Source organism: Achroia grisella, unplaced genomic scaffold (assembly GCF_030625045.1).
Source record: "Achroia grisella isolate CSIRO2021 unplaced genomic scaffold, CSIRO_AGI_Agris_v1 utg840, whole genome shotgun sequence".
Classification (NCBI taxonomy): Eukaryota; Metazoa; Arthropoda; class Insecta; order Lepidoptera; family Pyralidae; genus Achroia; species Achroia grisella.
The window spans coordinates 837,840-863,774 of NW_026713038.1; the positions used below are offsets into that span (position 1 = coordinate 837,840).

Below are 25,935 nucleotides of genomic sequence, written 5' to 3' on the forward strand. Positions count from 1 at the left end.
ATATCGACATGTATTCTGCCTTTAAGTAATGGCATTGCCAATTGCTAGAGTCCGTTAAGGCACTTCATAATTATCTATCTCGTTGCAATACATTATACGGAAAGAGGATACTCAATGTAAGGGTCGAGGATATTGGAATTGCGGAATTCAATTACAATTTGTGTTTGACTGTACAATAAAGGTTTTAACCATTTAAAGGAGGATGTTGATGTAAGCTTATTGAAATTACAATTACGTCTCTATTTTGTATTATACAGTTAGTTTTTCCTAATCGACTGTAATAATAAACAGTTTCCCATCCTTAGAGTTTAACTATTTGTCAAGACAATTAAAATAAAATTTCATACATGAGGAAAAATATATAATAATACTTAAGAAATTTGTTTAGATGCATAATTCTTTTAAATTTTAAATATATTTCTTTACAATGTATAGCTTCCGCTGCGTATCCGCTTATATCTTTTAAATTACGCAATGTATTTTAATGCAGTTTTTTAGCAATAGATTGAGTGATTCAAGAGGAAGGTTTATATGTATAATACATGTGTGTTATATTATAGAACAAGTCAAGAAATTCAAAGATTTGTCTTTGTCTGTGACAAGCCATTAAGATAATATTGTTAAAATCAATTACTTATATTGCCTGGAGTATCACAAAGTTGTTTCATAGGGCCAGCTATCGTTTTGATATTGTATCTATTTTCAAGAATCAATTTGACATTATCACTGCAGGTCATCGGGTGAAATATCGCGATTCCAGTAGATTACCTTGTCAGTTAAAATTATAATCAATTTGTGTGTTAAGTTAGGCAAGACCGCATTCTTCCAACTTGTAACAAACATTGGTATATAAAGTTACAAAACAATAATCAAGATTTAGTAAGGTCGAACTCGACTATGATATTATTTCTTTATCTGACCATATATGTAGATGATATCAAGTATATTCTATACCAGTCATTGCCATTTTAATGATTGACGTTCGGATATCGATAGAAACAATAAAATTTATTGCTACTTGCGACATACAAATATTAAAAATTCAACAATGAAAATCATAAACAATCGCCATAAATCCATGTAAATGCAAATAAAAGCCAGTGATGCGTCTCAAAAGTGAACAACATTTAAATGGGAAGCTTTTGTAATTTATGGTCATGCTCTGTTAACTATCAACACTACTCTATGCATAGACTATAGGGTCTATATTCTATGGTCAATTGTGACGAACGGTAGGGCAACGAACCTTGAGGCCGCCATTCGCAACAAAAATTAACATTCTTTATAGTCACTTTTAAGTAATTAACAGAACTAATCTTTGGCAATAAAAGTGGAATGTCTTTGATCTTTGTAAATAGAAAATATCAAGATGACAAAGTTTTCTTCAATAGTTTAAGATACGTCCCTGATTTTACTGAAGTATTTAATTTAATTTAAATAATCACATATACTACACATTGTTGTCCCTTTATCACAATAAGCTTTAACTGTAAAAATTTCAAAATTCAGTGGCTAAAGGGATAAAGTCTTATTGACGTTGAGTTGCCCATCCAGAAGTTTGGAATTTAATAGATTTAGTGATCCTTACAGTATTAGCACCTATAGTTTTATGATATAGATTTCCATTCAGTTACGCTATAAAACTAATATGTATATGCACAATTCATTTTTTATTATAATTTAAAATAAACTTGTTTCATATTGTTTTTAACATTAATAATACATATGTTATTAAGTACCACAATTTTATGATTCCTTTTATCAGCAAATAGAATAGCTATTTACAGCTACATATCTAAAAAGCAACAATTACAAGTACAGTAGCGCTGTTACGAAAATCAGCTATCTCGGATACAGTGGATACGACTCATTATATCCATTATATCATGCATAGTACTCCATACAAACTAATACGACGGTAGCAAATGATTATCACAAAACTAAAAAGCCCTTAATACCAAACCGTAAAGTTCAAACCAATATAGAAATACCACTGACCGTAGGATAGTTATCTGGTTTAATTTAGTACGCCTGACAGCCCGTAATCATGATGCATTGTATGTGCTGTACTACGATTTTTATCCCACAAAAAATCACGGACACTCCGTTACAAAACCTTGCTACTATAATGATAAAAGTAAATAATGTCAGTGTGCCAATTACATTCTTTAATTTCATAGCTATTACACTTATTGCTATTATTAGATGATAGTAATTTGGTATTTCGTTCGACAAAAAATGTATACGAAAGACGTCGCATAAAAGTGGGGTGAAACTAAAGTAAATAATCCGTATAATAGCAGATGACAAAACATTAAAGCATATAGGATTTGATAAAGTAAAACAAGAAAATAATAAGGAAAAAATATGCTTAGAATATACTATTAAAATGTTAATAGGACGTGTAAGCTGTACTTATAAGAATAGAAGGAATAGAGAACCAATGAGTGTCACTCGTTTGGCCTAACTGTGTATATTACCTATGCACTTGTGTATATAAAAACCTTGCATTTTAAGTCTATTAAAATTAGGCATATTACTATAATGATAACAATGTACGATACATTTTTTACATAGTTTTTGTCGTCATATTGTTCATCCCGCTATTTCATATCTAATAACTTGTCACTCAGCTCCAATTAACTTTGCTACATTGTGTTCCATAGTCGCAATTACATAACTCACTATAAATTTAGCACGTTTATAGCGAAATCTCACGACATGAAATATTCAACGAGATGTTTGTGGATTTTAAAATGGTCATTAATATTCGGGTTGCGTTTCTGTATCACACTACAGTGACGCAATGGACCTCAAATGGCAAAATGCCCGAAGCTCGACAGTCGTTCCGAGATTGTTTCACCACGCTCTATCCCATGATATTATCTGAGTCATGCACCATAAGCTAGTTATCAAGTATAGTTCTCTCAAAGTGCGGAAATATTTTGCTTTCGCAACATTGTCTTTTTACATACATACACACATTGATATATTCATCACTGTTATCCCAGATAGAGTATTCAAAGGCATAGTTGTACAGTAAATAGATTTTCAAAATATTGTGTGATATTTATCCGAAGATTTTTAAATTGAATGTCCAAATGGGCGAGGAAACTCACAGATACCAGGAGATAACATCTGGAGACGAAATGTCTTCCATCGTCGACAATGTTTCGTCGCAATATTGTCAAGTGTTTCGGAATACATAGAAGATAAACATTCGTCTTGATTTATATCAAATCTATATATTTAAACCAAAAGTTGAAAGTACTATTTATTATTTATGACAATTATTCTTCCATCAAATGACAACTCGGTTATGTACGGTCTAACCTATTACAATCTATTAATATGATACAAAATACAGAACAATAAAAAAATAATATTTTAACCATTATAACCTTTGAAGATATACCTATAGCTCGAGATGTGCGATCACTAAACGTAACAGAATTCTCCACGTTGTCCCTGTGCATTTATATTTACTGCATTGCTCAGCAGCATGACAGTAGAATACTGAGAAATTTAAAAACCCCGTCATGACCAATACATGTGGCCTTGCATACCAACAGAATGATCGTATTCGATTGTGACATAATATATAATATTGAGGCTGAACAATTACAGTCCGATTACATTAATCTTATTTAATTCATGCAAAAGTAAATGAATACAAATGTATGATGCAAATACAAAGAGATAATAACAGATTTTCACAAGTAGATTTGGTATTTACTTAATACATATATCATATTAATAAATGTGTGTATATACCTGGCACAGACAGATTTCCTAGTTGCTGATGTCGTGATGGATATAAAACTTAAACTTAACATGCACAAATTTCACTGAGCATATTTAAATACTTAAATAAAACACAGGGAAAACGTACTCAGTAATTGCATAAATAAAACATTTTATTATTACTTAGTCTTCAGTTATTTAGAAATATGGATTCGTTAATGTTTTATAACCTAACAGTACACGTAGTATCATTTTACCTATTCCTGAAGTAACAGAAATCTTGGAATTCAGAAATGTATATAAATGCATTAAAGTTTCTTCTTTATGTTCGTGAATTAGACCATCTGCTTGTTTAGTGTTTCTAAGCTATTTGATCCATTCTGATATTCAGACAATTTGAACAGAGGAGCTACAAGTAGCATATTTAAGACATTATCTGTGCTCTCGTTTCACTTCATTAAAGAACATTGTTATTTGCTATTTACTGGCTACTAACAGTAGCATTGTTTACATTTGCATTGGAATTGTCCAATGCTTTTGTTAAATCTATGTCTTTTGTTGTTTGGAATGAACTTACTATTTCTATTGTTATGCATAATGGAAAGGAGTAAAACGAAGAAATATGCTTAAGTTTTAATCTTAAATAATCACAGTGTGAATTAAATTGTAATAGATGCCTGATGAGAAAATATAAATTGTTTTACTCATATCTATTGAAGAAATATTACGAAAATCTATTTAACAGTATGTGATTTTATTTAACGAATTATTTTGTAAAATAATTAAAAACCAATACTTCTTTTTACGAAAGCATTGTGTTGTGTTTATTTTTTATTACATCATAAAAAAAATAATATAAGATATTTTATCCATGAAATAAAAAACAACATGGGGTGGACCATCCTTATCTTAGTGGTATCAAAAATGCTTTACGTCCTATTCTCAGACCTATACACAAAAAAAAAATAATTAAAGAATCGGTCAAGTCGCTTCGGAGGAGTTTTGTAACATACACTGTGACACGAGAATTTTATATATCAGATTAAAGTTACTACGATCCTATACACGAAGATAGGTATCATTTGAAAACTTACACACGCACGCATGTAGATTTGAACCCGGAAATTTCCAGTTGCTGTTGCAATATGTTCTGATATTGTTTGATGTAATTATATTGCCCAGTTAGATAACTGTGTTAATTGCGCAGTAGAGTAATAGTATCTAGGTATCATATGCAAATAACACGGCATTCGGTTACCGATTATATGACTTGAAAGCAGTCCATAACATAACGGTCCAGTATTTGTAGATATAACCTCAATGAATGTACGACCTAAACGAGCTACTCGAACATATACTCCAATTAGAGTATTGCTATTGAGTAAAAACAACATATGCAGATGACTAGGGCCCTCACAGGACACTGCAAATTGAACAAACATACACCTAGGCCTGTGCACAACAAAAATCTGCAGATTTTGCCAAACTGAAGAGGAAACTCCATTACAGTAGTCGTATGCATAAATATAATTATAGTTATACTATTACTATTATTAATTAACAGTAGTATACGTAATACCACTGCTAGTTAGCGGAACTGAACTCAGTTCAAATTAAACGGAAAACTATCACCTACTTACTAATTATAATTTATAAGATGAAGGCATAGTACATGAGGCATCTAATTGTTTTAGTGGAGTACACACTGGCCCTTCAACTGTAGCCATTTGTATCGGGTTCAGATCGGGGCCCGGGGCGATCCATCAAAACAAGTCCACAAAAACCGGCCCGGCCCGCATACCACAGGGCAACAGCCGGCATACGGCCTACAGAAACCCAAGGTCGTTGGTATACCATTACGATTTTGTTCCTCCTTTTTTGTACACCTTTCTTTCCTTCCAAAATCGAAACATCCTATATACGACACCGAGCCGTTTAATATTCGACTCTAATTGCACGACTTTACAATACAATATGGCTTGTTATATATATGTGAAAGAATACAAAAGACCATAGAGACCACATGTCGATTTTTTTGCAAAAGTTTTTCTTGTCGGTCCAAATGATAGGTTACGCTCTTAGACGTCGGGTCTTGATTTTTTTCGGCTACGCTTTATTTGAGATTTTATCTCGCCATATGAATACAATTGTTGAGGAAAATAGTTGAAATACATTCCTGTGGTTAGTTTGAATACCAACGCTTTCCGATTGAAATTTTTCTCATTGACACAAAAAACACAATGAAATCAACGTGATGAATACAAAGAATATACGTAACTGTTCTAAGAACGTCGTGAACTAATGGTTTTCTATACTAACTTAGACCGTGATGGTAGTGAGTACGGGTCCTGTACCAACGAAATGTATTTTTCGTATATTTATACATGACCAGACTAAATCCCCTTGCCATCATCATCTGCTTCTTCCTTATCAAATTTATTTGGGGTCGGCGTGATATGTTTATTCTCTTCCATTCATCTCTGTCGTTTTCTTTTTCATCTCTGTCATTCGCAGTCATCTCCTTTTCTTACCATAATCATATTTAACACAGTCCATCCATATCTTTTTCAGCCTTCCTCTGCACTTATAACCATATATTTATATGTAACACCTTCCTGAAAATATTATTACTAATTCGCCTTGCTATGTTAGAATCAAACATACTTAATAAAGGGTCTGGTTTAGTTAACGTATAGTGCATGTATATAAAAGAAATGTTATTCAAGACCAAATGAAAATAAAACCGGTTTTCACAGACTCATCTTCATTACCAAAAATTTCATTTGCCCTCGACTAAGGTCACTTTTGCTAAAAAAAACTTGAGCATCGTTCTGAATCCGGTTTTGAATGTGAGTCGTGATTTTTAACCGCAAAAACGCGTCTTACTACCGCTTTTAATGTACATTATAAAACGTTTTCCCTTTGTTATCTACAGCTTTTTACTTTTCAAGCAACTTCGAAATTTATAAAATTATATTTCCTAAAAAAATATAGTTTAAGTTCCACATACACACTTTTTCTATTGAATATTATTTTTTGTTAGCAATATTATATATAGTTATTTGACGACCTTGATGGTTCAGCACAGCGACCTCCGATGTTCGCGGGTTCGATTCCGCGCATGAGATTTCACAAACTTTCTAAGTATATCTATCAGTTGTCTAGTACCCATAACACTCTGTTTAGTTTGGGACTAGATGGCGCTGTGTGAATTGTGCAGGGATATTTTTATTATTATTTAAATTAACTCATAATAAGCGAAGTTAGACAGGTACATTTTGAATTATATAAATAAAATGAATCTATACAACTAATCGTTTTCAAGTATGCATAGATAATAATATTGCATAGTCTCATTAAAAAAACTGGACAAAATCCAGAGAGAGAGCTATAAAAACATTATATTATTCAGTTAAGTTAAAAGCTATCGGCCTGAAAACATTAAATTTATTATTTTCGAAGTCGGTTAAGAAGTTCCGTTACTCGCTGCTGGTATACCGTCACCACTGGGTAATGCATCTCAAATTTTTATCAATTAACATTAAGGTCGTTCTTAGCCAGTGGCCAGCTGGTGGCTGGGTTTAGTTTCGTTGTGGGCATCAGGTATCACTCAGGGCTGTCTCCGGTTAGAAAGTTTTAGGGTTGGTATATGCCTGGATTAATAATCATCTATCCAAATAATAAAATTTATGTGTTTGTTGTAATTTCAAAATTAACACTAAATTAATGATTTCATTTGTATCTGTCTGAGTTCTTGCTAATCTCTGAAAGGGCTTAACTAAGTTTGTCGGGACTTACACTCGCTGATAGCTAATGGTATAAGCAATAACTTAGGCTACGTTTATTTTAGATATGTTATTTACAGTATTAGACATAAGTTGAAAATGGTACTTACAAAACCTATATACAAAAGTTATAAACATAAAATCTTAACTAGATTACGTTAAAAAGGCAAACGTCGGAAAGACATGCGCATGCGCATTTACAACACCTAATAAAAGGCAAGTTAACAGTGAAATGTTCTTTGAATCGCCTAATGCATTTAGTGGGACACCTAGAGCCCTTTAATTGCCATTTTCACTTTACCGATTAGGTACTAATGTATACTTAGTATTAACATAAATACTGACTAAAGCACTAGGTATATTTGAATCATTTACATATTAAAAACTCGTAACTCGTAACATATTAAAGACAGCCACGGTGATCAAGCGGTTTTGCACACCGCCTTACTTCCGATAGTCGCGGGTTCGATTCCTTGCACGGCAGAAACATTTGTGTTTTACACAGTATACAAAGCAAGAAATAGAAATAGAAATAATCTTTATTCAAATAAACTCATTACAAGCACTTTTGAATAGTCATATTTTGATTCTACCACTCATTCGGAATGCAGATTCATCATAAGAAGAATGAACAAGATGTTCAATGTTCATGTATATAGCAGTTAACTTTCTATTAAATGGCCATTAGCTTGTTTATCATTTCAGTAAAATAAAAAAAACTAAAAGCTGCCTGAGTCTGAAGAAAAATGAAGAATGATTGAGACCTCCCTTTGGCTGCCGTAATGAACATGATATGAATATATATAGAAGCAAATTTTTACTCTTTACTATCCCTAATTACTGCTACATGCTCAAGTAACGACATAGATCTTATAAATTATGGAATCTTTAATGATATCAGGCTCGCGAGACATGTGTTCATCCCATACATGGATAGATTACGCCTGACCACGTCTTATTATGCGCTATGAAAGGAACATAGAATTGTACACTATTGTTTTTATTACTTTTTCTAGATATTTCAACTCCATTATCGAACTGAAGTTAAAATTCTTTATACGTATACCTAGAAGTTTTCCAATGTATGACTGTCTTTATTTGCATTATATTTTTTTATATTACCACAGAATTGATAATATTAATATTCTGTAGCAATTGCTTGAATTTATAGAATTTTGTAAAGGAAAAATTTCCAATCGCTGAAAACAAAAGTTACAATTAGAAAATTTCTAGCCTAACAATTTTAATCTGTTGCATGAGATTTATAGTAACATAGTTTAAACCATGGTTAGAGCAAAAAGAAGGAAGCATATAATAAGCGTATAACAATAATAATGTCATCATTATGATAATACACAGCACAGAAAGATAACACAGCGCCATGTCACGCACAGTCCCAAGCGAAACAGAGCTTGTGTAAATACTAAACAACTGATAACAATAAATAATCATAATAGATAAATTGTTTTTAGAAGTACATCATATACATAGAAAACACCCAGACCAATACAAAGAATCATCCATATGAATAAGTAATCAAGAATTATGAATGAGTAAAATTAATACGGAAATCATTTAAATACCAAAGTTGAGGTCAAAGTCAAGTTTGATGATGATAATGAAGCCATCGATGACACTTCATCAGCACCAGTTGTACGGAAACGATGGAATTATGCAATTAAAGCTGACACTATTTATTCAATTGGAAAAATATTTTCAATGATTACATGTTATTAATTATGTTTAATGACGAGACAGAAAAACGAAAGTTATTTAATGAAATTTATTAATGAATGCAGGTACTTTGTCTCATTTGAATATCTAAACAGATGCATTCATTTTGTTGGTGTAATAGTAGAACTTACTAACATAGAACAGAACAGGTACAAAGAAAGAAAAAAATTTTGGCAATTATATAAAAAACCGCATACAAAAAAAATAGGACTAGACGGCAGACTAAATTTTAATGAAATTTAGCTTGAGGATAGAGTATAATATTTCAAGGACGGATATAAACTATCTTTTATGATATACATATCTAAAAAAAGCAAAGTTAAGCAAACAGCTAGTCCGAAATAAACACATGACCACCATACAAAACTTTGAAGGAAATCAGCGTATGGGTGGGTGATACTCGCCAGTAGAAAAACTAGCTTCGGCTTTTAGCTTTATGGGTTGTTTGACCTTTGCTTTCTTGTGATTTTGGGCGATGAACCTTTTAAAAAGAACGTTTATGCAATAGTTTCATATTTTAATTTCTAGTTGTTTTACTGCCGTTGGACTATAAAATGTCAAACTTTGGGTTTGACTATAGAATTAGAATGGGTCATAAATCTGGAAATATTATGTTATCTCTTTATATGTTATTTACATATTGGTAATTCCGATATAATTTTTTTACATTGAATTGTCCTGAGATTGTTATTATTATTTTGAAATATGGAGAATGAAAAAATTTTTGTTTTAAAAAAACAAATACCAAATTAATATTTTAATATTTACATTATTGTAATTTTTAATTATAATAAACCTGTTTAATATTATACATTTACTCAAACATTATTTCGTTATTTCACCTCTCTCGATAACTACATTCTTAACTGGTTATTTTTTGCGGCACGGCCTGCGTTATATTAACTATAAAATTAAAAATAAAAAACTATTTAATCTAAGCTAGATCAGCGAGTTTTTCCAGAACAAAGAATAGCCTTTGTTACTCTCTGATCTAGGTTAGATTATATAATATAATATATATTTTTTTAATTACATTCTATTACAAACTTGAAAAAGTACTAATATCCAAATCTCTTTTTAAAATTGAGTATAAATGAAACCAAATTTTAAATTCTTGATTATGCTGTCCATCAATCACACTGTTTTATTTCTTCATGTGATGTGAAATATCTTTATGTTTACCTCAATTTCTGTCTTAATAAAATTACTTCTAATACGTAACTTTGTTTGAGAGAATAAATTAAAACAAGTACGTTATTAATCTTGGGCATAAAATCCGTATTATATAATTTTAATGGTTTGCGCACACTATGTCTTATGAAATAAAGAGGCAGTGTCACGAAACTACAACTACACTGTATACAAGTATACAATACATATATATGTATATATATTTGGTCTACAAAAATACGCATTCTTTCATGACAAGACTAAAGACACGTATAAAATAATCAGTTTTGACGAATATAGCACTAGCCAACCACTTCCCCACGATCGCGTATGCTTTTGTTGAATTAAAAAATATATCAAGCCGAAAGGATTTTAATTTGTTATTATGATAGATTGTTTCACAGGGGCATACATACATCTTTTACATATAACAAAATAAGCACACGGAAATGCGGGAACCTGCCAATAATTAACTCTATGAAATAGAGTGAAAATTGCATTCGAAAATTTATATTTTCAATCACAACCTGTAATATGATTGCTTTGTTCAACGTTTACTTTCAGTGGGCTAATTACGTCATAGTACGACTAATGATAATAATCATAAATATTTTAGGATAATCTGAAATATTCACTTTTGAACCTATTTCTTCATCGACTTCAATAAGAGCTGATGATCTTAAAACTGTATGCCTTTTTTTAACAGAGGCAAACAGGCCCCGAGATTGCATTGCCTAGATTCTACATGGTTATTTAGAATCTCTAGTTGGTCTGGTTATGGTTATAGAATATATATATACGAACAGCATAAATAAAAATTATTTACACGTCCTGGTACCTGCTTGCCCAAATTCTAATTACCCAGTTACCCACTTGATGTAATGGTTTTTAATTGCTAATTTAAAGTTATAGTAGTTATAGTTGCTCGATTAAGTAATGTTATACTGTACCAGACTTAAACTGTGACGTCAGCATTAGGTATGCATAGATTTGAATCTGTCGTTCAATATGGAATCATGTGTGTATGAAAATTAGGTTTAAAACTGTTCTTATCAATACTATATGCATTGACATTTCTAGAACATTCTTAATGTATTCAATATACAGCGATACATCAATCAAAATAACATTTGTTTTATTTCTATTTCCAGTATTCACGAAAAAATATGTCTATGTATTTGTATCAGTTAACTAACTAACAAAAGCTTTAGCTAGCTTAACTTGGATCTAGAAGGCGCTATGTGAATTGCCCTGAGATTATTATTATTAATATTGGAATTTTTGTGTTACAGGTATGACAAACAAGCTGACAGCCCACTGATGGTAAGTGGGAACCGTTATTCAGACCACTGACACAAACATTCGTACTCATAATTACAAATGTTTACATCGTGCGAAGAATCGAACCCGCGACCCTCGTAAGATGCTGTGCTTAACCGCTACTGCAATACAATTTCACTACCATATCTTCTCTTTGACGAAAACACCTTACAAAGCAAACTGCTTGACTGAAATATGTGAGAATGAGGACGCCTACTGCAATGTACAAAGTTTATCCTGAAATTTGATTTTCTCTCCATACCTTTAACTTGAACAGAGCGGACCGTTTTCAAATAGTTATAAATCCTTTATTAAAGTGTTAATGACACAGAATGCATTGCTTAGGGCTAAGTAAGCCACATGGCTACAAAATGGTTACGGTTATATTTACTTACAATACTACTTACTTATGATTATATATTAGCTGTGTCTGTGATTAAACCCACATGAAATTTATAGCCTATATGTTATTCTTATGTATAAGCCATATTACTGTAAAGTTTCATTAAAATCCGTTCCGTAGTTTTTGAGTGAAAGAGTAACAAACATCCATCCATTGTCACAAACTTTCGCGTTTATAATATTAATAAGATATTATATTTTTTTATTTATTTATTATTTAATGCACAATATAATTTGTACAAAGGCGAGCTTGATGCCGTATGGCATCTAACATTTACGTATACAGATGGCGTTTTGGGGCACTTATGTCAAAAAACAATCACAAGGTTACTAAAAAATATTATATAATATATATGAAATGCAAATAAATATATACATATAATAATATATATAGTATACCATTATACTTATTGACAGTTATTGATATCCTAAACTTCCTAGTTCTGACAACGAGGTAATTAGTGTGTTAGATCTACAAGACATGATAGAAAAAGTGGAATGGTCAGTTTGTACATAAGGGAATGCGTCGACTGGTCAGCGCAGATAGATCGGTACCGTTGTTTCTAGAAACAAGAGTGATTGTAGTCCGTTGGCTTTTTCTATTGTAAATATGTATTAAAATGAATATAAATTTAAACAAACACCCTATTGTTTTTTTATGTACGATACACTATACTATTAGCACTGTATCTCTAGTTGAGGTAGTTAGAGTCATTGTCAACTGTCGACGCTGTAATAAACGCAATACTGAACTTGTTACATTTCATTCCATATATTTGACATCAACGTGGCAGGAGGTATGACTACTAATGCCTCTTGGATTATATATTTGTGTAATGGTTGTTACTCAGAAATATAAATGGTGTTTTTTAGTTTGAGTAGTAACTCACTATGCTATAACGCTTTCTAATTTGTACTCGCAGTAGAATAGATACAACAAAATTTAACAACTACATGCAACAGATTAGATGGAAATCAATCTTTTAAAATCTGATGCAAATAACGTGCAGAATAATATTGTTATCATTATTATGTTGTTTCCATCGTATTGATGGAATTATAAAACATAGCCATTCGCAGCATTATGAATGTTTACGATAATCTTAAAAAATACGCAGTTTTCATACTTCAGTAGAGCGAATTATAAAGGATGGTAGGTTAAGGTATTTTTCTTAGGGTGTTGTGTAAATTGGTTGACATACTCTCGCGATACTAGAGCGGGTCTTTAGTAATGTGTATTTAACTTCAATAATAAAAAAAAAATCCATGATCTATCATATAAAACCTATTCTCCGCCAAAATTAAATATTTCCAGTATTGGCAATTTGATAGATCAATTTCAGTCAATATATCAAGTAACTAAAAGTTCCCTTTTATGTACATTTGACACTAATATAAAAAATGCAAGCCATTTGTCAAGTTAATGTCAGAAATTTATGAACATTGAAGCATAAAAACCAGTAGAATTAATTCCCACGCTGAGATATACGTTACATAAATGTAAATCTAGGGCAATTGAGCTATTTATAATTAACCAAGAACTAGACGACCTTTTAAGATAACCACAAAAGTCGATCAATGCACTAAAATATGGATTTTTATTGACGGATATTGAAGTATTATTGAAATAGAAATTCGCAACGAAAATAATTTTGCCACCTCAATTTATAAATAATTATTTAAGAATAAACTGCGCTTTATTTAACTTAATATATGTATCTGTGCATAGATATTCGTCTGTGGTGTATATTTATCATTATTAGTACCTTGCCTTTGTCCTATTATTTGAAGTCGACAAAGTAACTAAATATATTATCATCTTCTTTCACCAGTCCTTATTTATTCTAGAAGGAAGAGAAATATTCAATTAAAATTATTACTTTGTTCGATATCTATCCTGTCTAACTAATAGCAACGTGCAAAATTATATGATTTTTATGTTATAAGTAATATAATTCAAGAACTGTTCTAAGATTTTCCAATTACTTTTAATTTCATTATAACATATCATCAGTTCTATGTAATGTCAATAAAAAAATCTGTTACATATGCAGTAATCACATCTAAATTTCTTTAAACTTTACCCAATCTAACCACCACTGTCACTACATTAACGTCAGCAACTAAATAAAAAAGGTGATGAATCTTCATTATGCCAATCTCGATTACGGTAATTTCCTTCAAGGAGAGAACCTCTCTTCAGTGATGCACCTTAAACGGCTTGAGGATGCAAACAAGCTTTTTTCGCGTGACGTTTAGTTTCCTTTTCACAGAATCAAATGCTTTCTAGAATACCACAGATTATTTCATTCCCTGGAAGAAAATTATCAGTAAACCCAAAAAGTTTTACTTATTCACTATTTGTCCAAAAACTTAAGAAAGACTAAACATTTACAACTATTGTATATATCACAATTATTGTACACATTACCTAGGTCTTGATTGTCTTCTAAACTGAATTTATTTTCTTAATCATTAGCTTGATTCCCATTTTTTATAGTTTTATTACTTTAATATTCTTCAACGTTCACTTCGACATTTTTATTCGTTCAGATTATGCATTTATATAATATAATTTCCAATGGAAATATGATATTAACAATTTTCTCTTAGTTTCCCTCTCACCGTGTCTATCGGTGCACGCTGTCAGTTATTTCCAAGTACGTGGTTAATTAGTTAAGTAAAACATTATGCAATCGTGTAGCGGGTTCGATGCTCGATTCACTTTCATTGGAATTTCTCGTGTCTTTCGGGATGTGTGGGAGTGTTAATTGAATTCTGTTCAAAGATTTATTCTATTTGTTTAGTTACAATACTTGCACAAAGTTTTACAATGATTGTTGTTAATATTTAATAAAATAAGAATGAATGTAGTTAATTACTAAATTATAATATATTAAATATAAAACAAAACATTTAATGACATCAGAAATGATAAAGACGTTACGACATGAGAAATCTTTTTTATATGTATATGTATTTTACTTTACACGTAATCATATGGTGCAATTAGCTGTTGTTTTAAGGTTAAAATGGTTACATATATTATAGTGATTATTTACTCACAATCCCAACGAAAAACAGATGGAACAAGTAGATAATGATCTCCTATACGGTTAATGAACAAATGTTTTTAACAGAAATGATTTATCTCCGTAAACCAACAAATGGAGTTACATTTATATATATTATCCATGATCATTTATAACCCTTCATACCTTTCATAAACAAAGCCGTAAAAACTGGACAGCGGCGACAACGGCGGTCACCCGCAGCTCGGCATGCGCGGCGCGTGCGCATCCCGTTACGCTACCGTTTTTGCGATCCCCGTCTCTGATACAGCTATTTTGATTCACGTCGTCTCGCTCGCACACGCCTTTAATGCTAATGTAGACAGACAACGATCTATTATAATCTGTTTGTAATACAAGTTTTATCTCATATTTTATTTATTGTTTGCTAGGAAAGTTTATGAACTATAAAAGAATATCGCAATTCAGAAATTAAGTATCAGCGTTGTCAACGACCTCAGCTTAAGTACATGCTTAAAGTCTGAACGGATATTATGTCTCCTTCTAAGCATTTAGTCGCCTATTTCTAAGGATTTGTTTGATGTGATTATCTCATCGAAGCCTCTTTTTATAATTAAAGTAATAGCTAGTAAAGCTAGTGGTTGGTTGTTAATTTCTATTTAGTTTAAAATACAATGTGTAGCCCTCTGAGAACAATGTTAACTTCCTTCCTTTAATGTTATGGTTGTGTAAGAAGAAGCTCCTTATCCTTTTTATTAAATAGATAGTGATGCATTGTTTATAATATGAAATAGAAATGTTTCTGCTACATTTTTCATCGCAGATCTTCTTGCACTGGTTGTAGCGTAATATTATTATAGCCTCCCTCGGTAAATAGACTATCCAACACCAAAAGAGTTCAGTATCAGTAGTAACGGAGATTACTCCGAACATCCAAACTCACATATTTTATTTCTATGGCTATTGAATTTCTGCGGTGTTGCCTAAGATACAAAGTTCAAGGGAAAGAAATACTGAGTCATTGCAGTCTATTGTTTTCCTGTATAGCGCAGAAATTTTGGTTCTGCATCTAATTCTAAAACTGATGGTCTCATTGCGACGTCACATAATTCATTAACTAATGAAACCGTTAAATAAACATTTGTAAAGATGAATTTGAAATCGGACATAACGAGATTGGTTACATTACATCAATGCTCGTGCATCCAAACCACAGATAATATAATATTACATACAGATACCCCATCCCATACAAGAAAATGGTTCCTTCCGAGTTATCGGGCTATTTTATTTCGCCGCCGTAGGCGCTAGATGTCGCTATATCTGAAGCAGTTCGGATTACTAGTGGGTGATTAGTAATAAAGCATGAAAATAGATGGCAGAGAATTCGGTCTACATGACATCTGTTTTGCAAAGATATTATAATAGATATATAACTGTATCGAACTCCTGATTCAATCGAAAATTCAATGTAGGTATAATATTGTTCGCTGACAGTCTACAGACACGGCTAATGTACCTATGTATCTATGTACTATGTTCAGTTACTTTTTTACATGCCTACTTTTTTTTTCTCCCGACGAAGATATGTCGTAACGCGTCTGCACTAAAATCGGGCTATCGGTTAAGGAGCAATAGCTCCTTAACGAATAGCCCGATTTTAATACGGTTTTTTTTATTTAAATTGTTATGTGATAGTGATAGATTTTAGCTATAATCAATTGATGTGCATATTACCTCATATTCAGTGTATAATTATTTTTCAATATGTAGTTAATTATGGTAAACTGGCAATTTGTAAAACTGAAAATAATATCTGCAAACCATCAATCTGTTATATGTAGGTTCTTTCAGGGATACTACATCGGTGCTAATGACATGTAGGTACTTATTTTGATGTTATACCTATTTGTAGAACCTTCGATATCTACAAACTACGCCTTTACTGCTAGTTTTTTGGTATTTATGTAAGTTGTTATTCAGTTGAAATTAAGCTGCGAAATTACATGATATTTGGACATAACATCTATGTTCTCCGGAATGATAACGTATGCGGGATATAGCGGGCACGACATGATGACGTAATGCTGTTTAATAATATGTGTATGTACGTCGGATAGCGTCGTGGTTGGATGGATCGTCAGCTTATTTACCATTTCAGTTAATAATAGTAGGTAGTAACTTTTGACAATATGGATGAAGGAGGGTAACGGTGATGATGATGAGATCAATAATCACTGTTCGATTGCGACGTGGTATTTATTTATGACCACCATAAAATTTCATTAAGTATTCTCAACATTATCATCATTGTTATGATGAAGATCAAATTAATTAATTGATTAAAAAAGTAGCAAGTATTAGGTAGTACTAAATGTGACTTAAATACAAGGTTCTGGGATGCTGTAATATACTAAAGTCTCTAGATTTAGTTTCTTATTAGTATTCCACGACCAAAGTCTATAGACAGAAATATAGATTTACACAAAGTTTTTTGATGTAAATGGGAATTATTATTATTACACACATTGCATTAAAAAATATATATGATTACCATCTAATACAAAATCATTATGTAGTAAATAATTCCTGACATTTTAAATTGAATGAGGTGAAACTAACATTGCATGAACACAACACTTCAAGATCATAAAATTTTTATTTCAGGTAACAAAACACTTTTAAATAATTTATTAATCACAGAATAAACAATTGTTAATAATTTACAATAATATTTCTTGCACTGCTTGTCTGTTATACCACTAAAACTTCAAACACTTCTGTTATTTTTATATTATATTCCAAATAAATCAATATCAAGACATAATATTTCATCAAAATCATTTCATAATTAATTCCTGGTACACAAAATATTCCTGGATTTGTTGATGAAGCAATATAATAATAATCATGTGCTTAAATCATAAACTTATTTGCAGTCGGTTACACATAATATAATTACTTGGAATTTCTTCTCATGTCCTGCTTTCTTACTTATTTAATTATATTATTAATTGCATTGTGATTAATAATTTACAGCTTTTTCTTCTGCTTTTTTCTCTTATTTTTAATATTATTACAGTAAAATGTTCATATATACATATATATTTCTTATTCTTTTGAACCCCTGTTCTTTACAGTAAAAATGTTATTTATCTTCATCTGAATGACTAGGAGATTTAGAATATCATCTCTTATTTGTTTAAACTTTGTTCAGTATTAAATGGATCTGAAAACAATATCATATACCTATGTTACATTTTCATGAACTTACATGAAAGTAACTAAATGTAACCTTATTAGCACAATAAACATATTATTCATACATCATATTCATTCAGTTCTAATAAAATATAAAAATAATACTACGTATTTTCTCAATCAATCAAAAATTATAAAATCAGTGTTAGTTTTTTGAAGTTACATTCATAACAATAATAAAAACTACCACATTTAATGTTTATTATTATATTTTTATTTACTATGGCTTATAGTTATACCTGGTATGAGATAATCCTCAAAGACACGATAGTTTACTAAATATTTGTAGTAGTCCTTAGACACATTTAAATTATTGAGTTTGACAAAAAAATAAGAAGTTCAATGAACTCTGAACAGGAACAATTCAAAAGTTGAAGTACCTACTTAACTTAAATGATGAAAAAAGAGAAAAAATCCAATGCTAGTGAAAATATGTTTTAAGCATTTGACTTAAAGTCGTTTATCCTATTCTTTTATTACTATATTTTATATTTTTAACATTTCATTTACAAATGTTGCCAGTACTCATTTCGATATAATAAAAAATATGGACCAACCTACGATTTTAAATCGATATTTTTATTTGTGATGAAATCTAATAATATAAATTATGAATAACCTACCCTCGAATTTGAATAGTAGGTACTAGGATCAGTAATATATCATAGTATTATGAATGATTATCGTTTCAAAACCTTGTACAATTTAGTAAGGTTGAAAATATCCTTCTACAAAAGCAAAATTCGATTTAGGATCTCATATTTAGCTATCAATGTCAGTAATTTAGATCATATAACACTTGTTTATTGAGGTTTCATAAAGGTATAGCTGACCTTATATACTATACCACATTCAATTCTCATTCATAAAATTACAATAAGTAGATAATTTTTTTTTTTAATAGAAGAACTATCACTAATGTCATTAATTGCTATAATTATCTAGGGTGAAGTTGATATAATAGTTACATGTATCAGATCAATCTAATTAATATTTCCCTCTTCAAGTTTCGAAGTTATGAGCGAACAGATAAATATATAGTACTTGCATACCTATTTTGCCGTCGTCGAGTAAAAATTATGCAAATTCGTTCCAAATAAGAGTATAATACTCTGTTTGCAAAGACTAATTAAAAGCACCATCGAATAATAATATCCTGTTATCGATTTCGATAAATCTATGCATTTATTTTTAATATGGCAACACTTTCTAAATAAGTATTACTGGAATAATATGGTTTTCTTGTTTTATATTTACTTAAACTTTTTTTATGTTTAATTTATCATAATAATATAGTAAGTACTTATTATTTGAAAATATAAAATAAACATTTAAAATACGGACATACAAATGAAAACAGCGTCATCTATGAAAGTCTTTTGGAAACAATAAGCCCAATTAGCAATGATTAAATTGTAAACAAATACAGGGCAACAACAAAATGAGTAAATATATGAAAATTACTTTTCAAAACGCATTATTTCATTTTAACATCTATATATGAACCTGTTTAAAAACATAGTTTTGGGTTTTAAACGATTGCAAAACAATGTTGAATTCCATTCGATACCAATGACGCCATCTAAATCCGTTTTTATAAAAATGGCTACTATCCAAACGTAAAGATTGCAATGTATTACGATACCTATCAATAGATGTTCGCAATGTAAGTTGAGTAAATGGAGTTTTGATTTATGTCACCGAGTAAGCTATTTAATGTTTTTATTGCAGTTTTTGCTGGGCCTACATTTCGTAAGGAAGTCGATAACTGTACGAACCCGTTTCAGCTTTCAATTGCTCGTAAATATTATGACCGATTGGAGGTTTGACCAATTAATCAATCAGATATAAATAGTTTAATTGAGAAAGAAAACATTTAGGTATCTCATATTATTTGGTGTCATCTACTGAAGTTGTGTTAATTTGTTATTGTGTATGAAAAGTAAGATCTCTTACAATTCTATATTATTAATTGAAGTATTTCTAAAAGAGTGCGGAAGATAAAAACAAAACGGCACAATAAAATAAGTTTGCTAGATGTCTAGTGTATTTATAATTAAAACGGTTATATTATTATATTCTATTTTAATCGGCCCTATAATACTAATGAAATATAATTTAAACACGCAAGTTTCTTGCTCGTTCTTCTTGTGATGAGACATCTTTCCGAATGAGCGCTTGATTAAAAGAATGATAACTATGAGTATTCAAAAGTGCTTAAATTAAGTTTGTTTGAATAAATGATATTCTATTCTATTCTAGGACAGTTAAAATAAAATCTAAACAGCGCTTGTAGGTACTGTGTATACTAAACAATTGATTGTAATACTTAAATATTTTTTAAATAATAGACAACCCAACCAATAGAAACAATCAGGCTTCTGAATACAAATATCACTATTGTACGAGAACCAAATCCGCAACTGACGGAAGTAAGACGGTGTGCTAAACTGCTAGACCAGCGAGGCCGTCTGGCTATTGTTGTGAAGTCTTTGTTATTTTCTTCTAAATTTAACACTTTAAAGAATTATCATTCTTATCGCAAAGTTACATCCCGCTGTGACTCTTATAATAAAACCGCTTGATTAATATCCACTTTTGTATATTCATCGTAAACTCGTTCATTTAGTGCCCTCTTGTGTTAAGTATATGTTACTTGTCGACCTCGATCCTTCCTCATGCCAGACTCTGAGCTTGCGGCTACGATCATCCTAAATGTCAAACTGATGTTTAATTAAACACGAGCGATTTTAATGTCCGCGAATACTAAATCACTGAGCATGGAATCACTATGTTTTAACACTGAATGTAAAATTCACAAAGAAGGATGTTCTGTTTGCAATTACAATAGCCATTAGGCATTTATTAATAAAATTAATAATTTTGAATATGGAACGTAAAACATAGATCTACGCTGTTTTGGTTTTCTTATACTATAACAATATACATTTATTTTCTTATAAATCTTACGGCGTCATTAATAAATAAATAAGTTTTAATTATAAAAGGGCAATTTCCCGAAGCATTTTTCACGTTTTTTATTGTTCCTCAATATTCCGTCACCAAATACTTTTTTGAAGTAAAATATAGTCCCATTATCTGCAATACCTTCCAATCCCAACCCTAATTAGGATGTCTTTTTATATATTTTGACGCTTTTTCTATGAAATTGTATTGTAGCTCACTCTAATTCTATGAACTAGTCGTATTATTAGGTAAATAGATACCAACTAAAGAGTTGGTAATAATAAAGATATTGTCTATGAGTTATAGATGATCCGTATCAGAAAAATACTCGGTGATATCTGTGGTTCATGTTTTATCTGAGAAACAGTTATCTTAATCCATTATGTGGATTATCAGTCTGTTAGTAGAATAGGTATCTATATAAAGTAAAATCTCGTGTTTACCAACTTAATTCCACAACCCCCCATTCAAATTTTGTGTCAACTTGATGTTTCGTTTTATACTTTTATTAATTGCATGACATACTTTGTCGTCATCTAGTATATTTTGTGTTAGCTGTTACCCGCGACTTCGCCTGTGTGGCATTATTATAAATAAAATTAGTTTCATGAATTATTAAGTAGATATCTGCAAGTGAAAGTGCCGTCAAAATAAGCCCAGCCGATTCAGAGAATAGCAAGAACAAACAGACAGACTAAAAAATTGTTTTTAATTAATATTCTGGTTAAAAAGTTCCGTATATTTTTAAGAAATTACAAACAGACACTTTAATTTTATTTGTTTTATAAATAGTTTCAATGAAATTATTAATGCTACCATACGTGGGCTGAGTTTGGATATTGTCAAGTAACATCTTTATATGGTTACACCTAATTAATTAATGTCGTCGCCTGCGCATACTATGATCACCGTTACATAAACATACCTACACTGATTTCTCTTGTTAGCCCTTTGTCCTTATTGACCTAATCTATAACCTCTAGGAACTTGGATTTTAATGTCATACGTATACGGTGGTTTATTGTTTGTACGTAGTTGTATACCTTATAATACGGTCTTTGAAGTAGAAAGTGTCCCATGATTAGGGTATACATATTTTCAGGATTAGTAGGATACACCGGATGATTAAATTAGACATTACGTAGAGGAAAATCTCGTCTCCTTTTATTTATAAAATTAGAAACAAGCTGATGGCCCCACCTGATGGTAAACAGTAACAGTCGCCTATATACAAATATATTTATAATATGGGTCCATTAGTAGCCTGATAGAAATAAAAAGTAACCTGAACAGCACTATGGACATCACATTATCATAACATAACCCGTAATACCACTCATGCGCTGACCTTCCAGAGGACTAAGATGTAATGCCACTTATCCTGTAATTTAGCTATATCCTATATTGTTTGTAACGAACAACACAAAATATTTAATCGATTTGAAAATTTGTTTTATCAATAAAAAAAACTTTAATATCTAAGAGCAACAGGATTATATTATTTATATATGAAACAATAGAGTTAGGTACCTATAATACATGTAATTCCGACCTTTGAATGCTTTATTCAAATTTATATTATTATTGACATTAATGCGAGTGTGTCAGTTTATATATCAGTCTTCCGTACTGTCTATTTATTATTAAAATGCTGAACTGGTCTTCTTGAAGTTAGACCCATTATATTACGAGGATGAAAAAAGCAAACGAAGTCGCGAGTTGCAGCTAGTATCCTATAATTTACTAAATAATTGGTTACTGCGGCGCACAATAGAGTACATAATCTCCGCGCGCGAACTGTGCTGTCTCTCTGAAGTTGTCACATTATAGGGTCAATCTGTATAGTGCATAAGTATATAAAATGTATAACGAAATAGTTGTCAGATTTTTTAATGTCATTATAATGACAGATGACTGACAGCACACCTAACGGTGAACAGTAACCTTACTATATTACCTTACCTTAACAGTACTATATCACGTTATCATGTGACTCCTGTGATATCAATAATTGTTGTTAGTCCAGAGTACTAAAATGTCATGTCTATTATACTGTAGTTTCACTGCCTTAATCTGAACCCTGCAACCAAGGGGGGAAAGGGGATTGTTAATAATGTGGACTGATGGTGTTCGCGGTTATCCCTGGAAACCATCGTGATAAATTACTGGTGAATTTGTCACGATGGGCTAACTGGCCTGACCTCATGCTCATCTTATTATCCTCCTGGTGCCCAGCGTAAACCGTTAGCGCAGGTGGGTGCACCATTCCATTATCATTCATAAAAAAAACCTGCAACCGCAACATAGCTTACAAAACAAGGTACTTGGTCGCTGAAATAGGTGAGACTGACCCACAGAAAACGACTATTTGCAGTCTCAAGTAAGGCAGTTAATTTTTCGTAGTCTTAGGATGCTAACAAGACCACGTGACTCTGGTAATGGCGGGTTGAAGGTGTTCATATTGTAATTTTTAGTGGATAAACATCCGGCGAATAGATAGTCTGTGGAATATTTTCCACAAGAAAATAAAAAATATGACTGGCATTGAAGACCAACCAAAAATTTCAATTTTATTCTTAGGTTAGGTTAGGTTAGTCTTTTTTTTCAATATATTATAGTAGCTTAAGTGACAAGGACAAATCATGAATTAGGTAAAATAAGTTTATTTGTAGCTTTTATAATAACAATACGTAAATAATATAGGTGAATATTATACCTATATGTCTGCTTAATCTAATTTAGTGTATAATACGTGCATAACTTCTTTAATGAACTAAGGCATTCTTATCTACTTTTAGTATATTTATCTTGATGAATGACATATAAATCACTTCACATCGCTTAATACGGTTGTCTCACTATTTCACTCTTCTAATCTGTTAAAAATAGACTGCAAATCTAAATACAATCACATTCGGTACATAATGACGCTTATTTCTTACTACCCAAACTTCTAATTGCAGTGGCAATATTTTTAAGGTAAAACATAACATAGTGTTGCAAAATAACAGTAATTATAGCATATTATCGATGAAGAAATGTTTATCTGTCGTTTGTCATTCGCTGTCAGTCCGTCAAATCTGCCGCGAGTGAAGTAGCGATGGCGGCGCGGCAGTCTCAATAGCGGCACGCTACGATATAGACGCGTGTATCAGGAACGTTAGCAATAACGGTTATTCGTTGTTAAATATCCGAACGATTGTGAACTTTATCGTTCCTGTGTTATTGTTGCAAATCAGTGTACCGTGGAATTCTTATTTTCGGGTAATTAACGCACTCTCGTTGCTAAGCTATTGTGTTTATGTGAACGTTATATAAGTGATTTGTTGCAAAAGCCTTCTATAAGTGCTATGCTGGCTCGAATTCGGAGCAGATGTTAAACTACTTTAGTCATATTTTTTGTTCGACAATATAGCCATGAAATTCTTTATTGTCTGTTCGTATATTTTATTTTTCTTACGGAATTGCTTTATAAATTATCTGTATCAGACATGGTCAATATTTAAAATCTCGACCTACTGCTCATTTAACTTTTAAAACACCATTACGTTTCGACACACTTTATTACGATGGGTTGCTTACCTGAGGCTGCGGTACTTGAATGACGTGAAAAAAATATTACTTACAAAAAAGAAACGGGACTACCCAGTAGGTAGATAGTAACGTAACCGAGCCAGCATCGTCACTTAGAACGAAATTATTTTTATATGATTGAACTGTATATCAATTTTTCTAGTATTCATAAATTTTTTTATACTACGATGGTTACTGTAGCCCAGGGACGACTGATGCACGAAATGAAATTATTGTATTTTATTTTCAGTAATCATTGTATTTTCTTCATTTTGAAGGTTTCTTATTCATAAATAGACTACTTATAGCATTTAAAAATTGTAAAAATGGCAATACTAAAGGCAGTGTTTTCTAGAACTAGGTAGCAGTGCTAATCAAATGATTTTGAATATTTTGCAACCACAACGGTAGTGTCTACGTTTAAAATATTACTGTTACTGATAGTAACTAGTTATTTATATAGTTTTTTTTTCTTGCAGGTAAATGGGACGCGTAAAATGAGACCGGACCAAGTTCATAAGTGAAGTGACAGTGTTGTGTAACGTAACGGTTGTAAATAACGCGTTAATAAGTGATTATCTGTTGATGAGCCCGTATATAATGTGAGACGGTTTTTGTGGTGAAGTGGTAAAAATGCCGTCGGACAGTGGTTCTACGTGGTCGCCACCGGCGTCCAACAGTGAGAGGAGATTGAGCAACTCTTCAGATGGCAGCGCGGGCAGCGGTTATTCTAAAGCTGTAAGTACTAGTTTCTTTCGTACCTCTTTACTATGACTTTTTTTAAGATGATAATGTTTTGTTTGTTGCACACGCCTGCACTAACGGTATACGCTGGCTAGGCACCAGTAGAGGATCGCATAAGACGAACATAAAGTCAAGCCCATCAAGCCCATACGTATATAGCCCATCCTGACAAATTCCCTAGGAAGTTATCACGATGGTTTTAA

General features: G+C 31.4%; 1 protein-coding gene across 5 annotated transcripts in view; it reads left to right on the top strand.

The window, feature by feature from the left end:
- LOC131852093 (uncharacterized) overlaps positions 1-25,935 on the top strand; it is a 163,885-nt gene that overhangs the window by 41,243 nt on the left and 96,707 nt on the right. For 3 of the 5 annotated variants that reach the window (XM_059202717.1, XM_059202720.1, XM_059202721.1), the window contains exons 1-2: positions 24,521-24,679; positions 25,468-25,726. In XM_059202717.1, the coding sequence (XP_059058700.1) occupies positions 25,622-25,726 (105 nt within the window). In that variant the 5' untranslated portion in view covers positions 24,521-24,679; positions 25,468-25,621. Of the gene's footprint in view, positions 1-11,725; positions 11,757-24,520; positions 24,680-25,467; positions 25,727-25,935 lie in introns of those variants that run through there. The other 2 variants (XM_059202718.1, XM_059202719.1) reach the window with 2 other exon arrangements.